The sequence below is a fragment of the Balaenoptera musculus genome, chromosome 12 (assembly GCF_009873245.2).
Source record: "Balaenoptera musculus isolate JJ_BM4_2016_0621 chromosome 12, mBalMus1.pri.v3, whole genome shotgun sequence".
NCBI classification, from domain to species: Eukaryota; Metazoa; Chordata; class Mammalia; order Artiodactyla; family Balaenopteridae; genus Balaenoptera; species Balaenoptera musculus.
This window is the reverse complement of record NC_045796.1, coordinates 35,613,578-35,620,724: the sequence shown is the minus strand read 5'-3', so window position 1 is coordinate 35,620,724 and position 7,147 is coordinate 35,613,578. Positions and strand designations below refer to the sequence as shown.

Here is a 7,147-nt window from a genome sequence, read left to right as displayed (position 1 = left end):
AAATCCAGCAATGATGGCATAATAAAGGGTATGTTGTTGGGAAGAAAATGCCCATCCAAAGTAGAAAAACTACTGGTTAAAAATCACGATACATCAAACATGTATTTTCAAGGATAATTTCCATTTAACTCGTAGGTTTTTCCATAAAAATTGTAAAATATTTAAAAAGAGAAAACAAAACATTCAAATAATCTTTGTTTTAGTTTTTCTGTCTTTACAATCAAGGAGTTGGACTAGATGCTAAGTTTTTTTTTTCAGCTCTAATATTCTATGATTTTTGTCAAAATAAGATGTTAAAACGTGTCCCCCTGTTTCATTCAAACGGTTAGAACAAGTGGCATAAAATTGTGATGCCTGACAATATTACCCTTTTAATTTACAGATAACAAAGGCAAGTTCCAGAGAAGTAACATGACTACCCAATGGTGCCCATCCACTGGGGTATGAATCAATGTCACTGCTTACAAATCTCCCTAATCAAATTTTGCTTTGTTTCATTAAGGACTCAAGATTCCCTCCCCACCCTTGGAAATTCTGCTTTAGTAATTATGGGGTGAGGTCAGGAATCTAATTTAAAAAACCATCTTCAATATTCTGACTTGTAATTCAAGTTAGGAACCACAGATCCACATCAGACTACCTGGAATGCAGTGAAGGAGAGGAGCAGCTATGTCACACAGCCCTTGGGCAGGCTCTCCAGTGTTACACAGCAGAATCTTCCTACCAGGTCCATCATTTTATGCCATAGGCTACCACCTCCCCAGTGTTTTCTCCCTTCTAGATGAAAAGCATATTATATGAGTGACATCATTTGATGTCTAGGTTACTTTTCTCTGATAGTCTTCCTATGGAAAAGGATATTCCTGAAAGAAACAAGAATTAAAAGACTGGATCTATAGCCTTTACTTATCATCTGCTCCAACCTCACATTCTAGAAGTTTAATTCTGCTCAACTCCTGGAAGCTCTCCTATTGGTAAGTATGAATCTGTCCATCACCATGCAACAGTCTTGAGCCTTTAAGGCAGTCTGGGATTTGAAAATTAATTACTTTACCTCAAATCATGGTATAATGAAGTGAATTTCTCTAAATTGTTAGAATGTATCACAAGGAGAAGGTTCTTTGAATACTTTTGTCATAAGAATTCCTTAACCTTTTTGCTAGTAAAAGAAAAGCTTAAATAGAATTACTATCTAATAACGTAGCTGGTTTTATATAGAGACAATGGAGAGCAAAGTTGCTTCTAAGATCTTTCACGTAGAATTCCAAGCACCTCAACACTCATATTTCTGTCAGTTCTCAATATAGATACAATATGCTCACTGTTCATGAACTGTGGCCCAAAAAAAGTTTCTGCCCCTTATGCTGCCCATGGATGCCAAAGGTTAGTTTAAGGCTTTTTTAATGTAGTACACTATAAGAAATATAATTCAGCTCTCAATGAAATATCATTCCTGATTTTCTTTGTTAATAAAAAATTGAATTAGTCTCTTATCTACTAATTTTAGGGAAAAGGTTAGAAAAAGGAAAAAGTGAATAACTTACCTCTCAATATGTATGACTCCAAATAAAGTAGCTGAACAAAAATTTACTATAATTTTACCAAAGAGCAGAATTCAGCATAACTGAATTTCTTTTTATATCCTATTTAAGGTATTTTGTTACTGAAGTTGCCAAAATGAATTCATGGTTTAGTCACATCGTTTATAAAGCAGTCTTAGGATGCTGGCTCTGAGGATCAAGTATACAGGGAAAGCTGCAATAGACTGCTGAATGATATATCAAAGCTTCTGTGAACATTTTACATTTGCTTTAGAAGGCTAATCTGTTTAAACCTGTGACACTTTAATTTATTTAAAAGAGTAAACAAGGAGATCAATGGTATTAGTCTATCTTTATATGGGTTAAAGAACTATGAGTTGTCTGTAGAAATCTACTAACATTAGATATATGTATAATTAGTTTTGTATGTAGTTGGGACCAAGGAAGTGGTTAGTTAATATAGGTACCTCAAGAGCCTTAAGTGGATACCTATTAAAAGGTATAAAAAATATAAATAATACTGTATATTTTTAAAAATTTTAAATAAACACAAAGAATATATAGGTATACATGTTATAATTTCAAAGTCAACACTAGCACGTAAGTTTTTCTTATCTAAATACATACTGATACTTCCTATATCAACACATGCACCTACAAAACACACGGCCATGCAAATAACCTTGCTTTCTGCCACTTGCAAGAAAGTTGGAATATACAATATAGTACATTGTTTCAACTTAAATCATATTGGCAAATTAATGAGGATGGCATTAAAAAATTCTGATCTAAAAAATCAAAATACAGGAAGATAATTGTTCCACAGATTAAAAACACTGAAGACTGATGGGAAGTTAAGATTTCAATTGTCCCAGTAATCTTGAAAGACACAGAAGAGACAGAATTGGTTGTAAACACTCAGAATACTCTGTTTGGCAATTGGGATTTTTGTAATCTAGCAATCCAGGCCAGAGACTCAGACCATCGATGCTTCTGATCGCAGAGAAATGGGAAAGTTGTGGACAGTTCTCCGCAAGGCAGGGGGTGCCGATGGAGATCTGGATGCCCACCTGGACGGGAGACGGCGATTTGCTGGTCTAGCAGGTCGGGAAAATCCTTTTCCATGTGAGGATTTCACTGCCATGGATTCCTTAAGACACAAATGAAGACATTCATCTCACTATTCAGGCACAAACAATGAGCTTAATATATTATGGATCCCAACTATAGGATTAATGTATTGTATTACCACGTTTATAAGCAAGAAAAAGCATTGAAAATTTAAGAAGCTATTCCTGGTCTTGAATGTTTTAATCAAAACAATTCACTTTTAATATGAATATGGCATTTGATAATCTTGTAGATCTCCACACTGACAAGTTTTAATACAACTGATTTCTTTTTAGAACTAAATATGAGTTAATGTTATGTTAGAACTCAAAAGTTCATGTTAGATAAAATTGATATGATAGAACTAAAGATTTTTCTTAGTGGAGTGTTAGGATATTTTAGTGTTTTTTTTTTAAAGATAATAATTTAAAGAAGAATTAATTTATGTCCAGTTATTTTATGTCAAGTTATTGACACTTTTAGAGATCATAAGCAAAAGGCACACAAACCACCAAATGATTTGTCTGATGCTATCTTTTCTTTTCCACTAAGAACCACTGTTACTATCTCTACAAAGTTTCAAAATTGTCATTAAAATACTTTAAAATATAACTTCATTCTATTTGCTAAGAAAGAGTTGCGATCTATCTTGGGTATCTTCCGAAGACTGAAAACCTTTCCCTTCTCTTTCTTTCATTTCTTCCTACTTCTCTTTCTTTTTATTTTAATGGAAGAAAAGCATTCTAGGACTCTTGCCATTAAGAAACAGTTAAAAAGTTTTCATGACACATTTTGTACCTTTGATTCTTATTGACCTTTTTAACAAAGCCTGTGCTCTTTCACCTGAGACAGGCAGTAAGGGCAGCCTTTATTTCTATGAGAGTAACCTGCATTTGCTTTTTCTCTCCTTGGAGTCTTATTTTTTTAAACCTGTTCCTGGGGGGGAGGGATGGGGAACTACTCTTAACGATCGACAGCAGAGGACCCTTCCCAAACCTCCAATCAGTACAAAAATGGGAGATATTTAGTAATATTTGTTCATGAGAATTTTGGCTGATTATTGTATATGTGCTTTCATTTCTCATCTGAAGCCACAGGACCTTACAGGTATTTATGGGCTCAACTAAAAAAAACAAAAATAGAAAAGCAGGATAATTATTTGTACTTTGGGCAAACAGGCAAAGTTTCTGATAAACTACATGTAAACTGATACTTTTGTAGGGCTTGAAAGCCTCATAAAAATAATTTCTTACACCAGAAGGAGGCAACCTGCCTCGTTTAAAACAATGGTGCATATACATTGCACTATGTAAAACCAGGATTTTCAAAGCATTGGCTAATTATAACAATATGTCACCTTGTAACTTTTTATAAATTATGCATAAAAGGTGCTGATGGATAGCTCTTCATTGTAAATACAAATCTCCTCAACCTCTTTTTATCCTCTAAGATTATACTCTTTGGCAAGCAAACTGGAATAAAGAAAGGGTAACAGTTTATTTAAATACCCATTTTTTTGGGGGGCGGGCAATTTCCACACAAAGAATTTATACAAATAATAATGATCTTAAAAAAAAAAATAATAATAATGATCTTAAATTTTTTTACGTTATACTATCATTTTTATTTTCATATACTGCCTTTTAGTTCCACAATAAGAGAACTGCACAAGGCACTATTTTAAATGATTTTTTTTCACCCAAACTCATATTCATGTGACTAATCCCCTGAGGAAGAACATGAATCAAATTCTGGGAATGACTGAACCAACCATAGCTAATAACCGAAAAGTGCGAGTTATTTATAAATACTTCCCATATACTTTAAAAAATATAAACACTTTAACAGGATAAGATTCTATAAATGAACAGATGCACATTCAGAATATTTTTTCAAGAAAGAAACACAACAAACATTTGATCTTTTTGAGGTTCTTAAGAATTTAATTTATTACATTGTGTTGTGCCATTTCAGAATTTAAATAAAAGTTATAATGTGCTAAACCCAGACTTAAAAACTATGCTTTTAAAAGTTCATGTTGAGTTACAATTCTAAGGTTTATATTTATTCACAAATGAAGGGTCAAGGAACTAAGAAGATGTCAAAACATGTGCCTACATTCTATTTATATGAATGGGCAACTGACTGAACTCTGAGCCATTGCTAAATATGGATGCAGTTCTACCAAAATATGTTAAATTTCTTTCTCACCTCAGTTACCTCTTTCCGATCTGCTCCTTGCTTCACTTGCTGCGCTCCACACATAGCTGGCTTTTGCTGAAGCTCCTGTTCTATTTGGAACTTTTTAAAATGCTGACTTAATGTGGCTCCACCACTGACATCAGAATTACACTTGGTCCAATTAGCCTGGAAGCATTTAGAATTTTGCAATGTGGACCCCGCTGTTGTCTCATAGGTTTTCAGCAGCTTTTCCACCACACCATAATTTGACCTGGGATCAGCTGACCTTGGTCGGCCAGACAAATTACTTGGTCTCCAGTCATGCTCGTGGAGCATATTCCGGTAACTGCTAGGGCTTATGTGTTCCTGCATTTGTCTGAATAGGCCTGTTGTGGGTTTTTTGGTGGAATTATCATGCACATTTTCCCTGGGAACAGGCATGGGGGCACTGGTTTTCAGAATGTCAGAAACACTGTCACTTTCTGAGATGTTACCTGTGCAAGAAATTAAAGTATCACAGGGCTGAAGATCTTCAGATGGTTCTGAGTAGCTTTGACTTTGCTGTACTGCATGACAATTTCTATTTGTTCTAAATACGATTCTGTTAAATTCATCAGTCTTTGCTGCCAGCTTTTCATTCTTAGTAGTCCTTTCAAAGCCACAACTGAAACTTCTCAGTGGGCCACTGCTCTGTGTCAGCAAGGAGCTACAGACATTGCTTGTGTGAAGATCAGGATGAGATTTAGCAGGGTGATCTGGAATCACCTTTTCATATTTTGGCTTATTGAGAATAGAACAGGTTTTCTGAAACCATGGTGTAGAGGGGCTATTTTTTGCACCAATCCCAGTGTCACATGACCACATGGTAAGTCCAACATTTTCATTACATGAAGGCTTTTTATCTATTTTGGTTTCTGGTGCCAAAGAAGAAAATGTGATACCATCTTTCAAAGTCTTCCCTTCATTTAGACACAGTATAGGCATCTCGTCTTGCCTCCAGAGGAAATGAGGGTTGCAGTTCTTTTCGCCTTGACCTTCTTGGGCCACCCAGCCGTTGTGGTCTGAACTTTCCTTCAAACTTTCATGGGCTTGTGCAGAACATGAGCTGGGAAAATTTCGAGATGTACTTCTTGGAGGAGGAACTGGTGGGGTTTCACTTCTTTGCAGATCAGTTGTATCAATTCCACCTTTTTTCTTAGAATTGTTTTGGAAAACATCAGTACAGCTCAGATTCTTTCTATTTTTCTTTTTCTCTTTTTCTAAATTGGCTGAAGTAATGCACTGGTTGTTGTTGATCATGTGATCTCCATAAGGCATATTAATTACAACTGGTGTTTCCTGGAGAAAAGAATCTGACTTCATCCTAGACAATTATAAAACATGGTATATTAGTGATGACTTTATTTATGATAAGCTCTTAAAAGACACTGGGGCTAAAGCAATGGATTCTGTTATAGGAAAAGGAGTCACAACTTCCTTAAACATTATTTTTATATAAATCCCACAGTACAAAACTTCAAGTCCCTTTTACTGCAGGATGAAGGCCACCTCTCAGTGTTGTATTCAACTCCATATACATAGTCTGACCCAAACTATCTTTTTAACTGTGTCTCTCATTTTTTTCTATTACCTAAAACTTCACCTACACTCAGACTCGACTGTGTGTAGTCTCTTGGGTGCCTGCTATTGGCATTCCCATTTCTATAGGTTTTCTCTTGCCATTTCCTTATATCTGCTTTGCCTACTGAATTCTGATTTATAACATCTTCTGAGCTCAAACTCCTCCCCTTGAATTTGAAATAACATTCTAAGTAGTGTGACAGAAATCTGAATCAAAGCGCAAACAGACATGAGCAATACCAAATGGAAGGTGTTATTTGGGCATGAAAGAAAAGTGATCATCTTTTTCTTTTTTTATGAGTAAAGGACATATAAGCAAAAGAGAGCTGCAGTACAAATAGTGTGGCTATTCAAGGAACAGTGAGTACTTTGGTGTGGATGGAATATAAAAAAGTGGGAAGGATGACGGCAAATAAAAGAGAAATATTAGGTCAAACTGTAATGACTTTGAATTACATACTAAGGATTTTGAGCTTTTCTCGAAAGGCCATAAGTGGCAGTGAGAACTTTATACCAGGTGTGGTTTGTAAAAAAAAATTGGCAAGTAAGAATTATTGAAATAAAAACCTAAATATAGCAAGAATGTGGGTTCACAAATTAACATTAATTAATCATATTGATACATATAATCATATTTATATCTCTTCAACTTTTATTACGAGATAGCTTACAATAAAGGGCAGACAAATACCCAT

The 7,147-nt window shown here is 34.9% G+C and overlaps 1 protein-coding gene across 3 annotated transcripts in view; it reads right to left on the bottom strand.

The window, feature by feature from the left end:
- Window positions 1-2,066: 2,066 nt before the first annotated feature.
- Window positions 2,067-7,147, bottom strand: part of KIAA0408 (KIAA0408 ortholog) — a 35,544-nt gene continuing 30,463 nt past the window's right edge. For all 3 annotated transcript variants that reach the window (XM_036871431.1, XM_036871430.1, XM_036871429.1), the window contains exons 5-6: window positions 4,863-6,195; window positions 2,067-2,691 (exon numbers count right to left, since the gene is read on the bottom strand). In XM_036871431.1, the coding sequence (XP_036727326.1) occupies window positions 2,518-2,691; window positions 4,863-6,195 (1,507 nt within the window). In that variant the 3' untranslated portion in view covers window positions 2,067-2,517. The remainder of the gene's footprint in view (window positions 2,692-4,862; window positions 6,196-7,147) is intronic.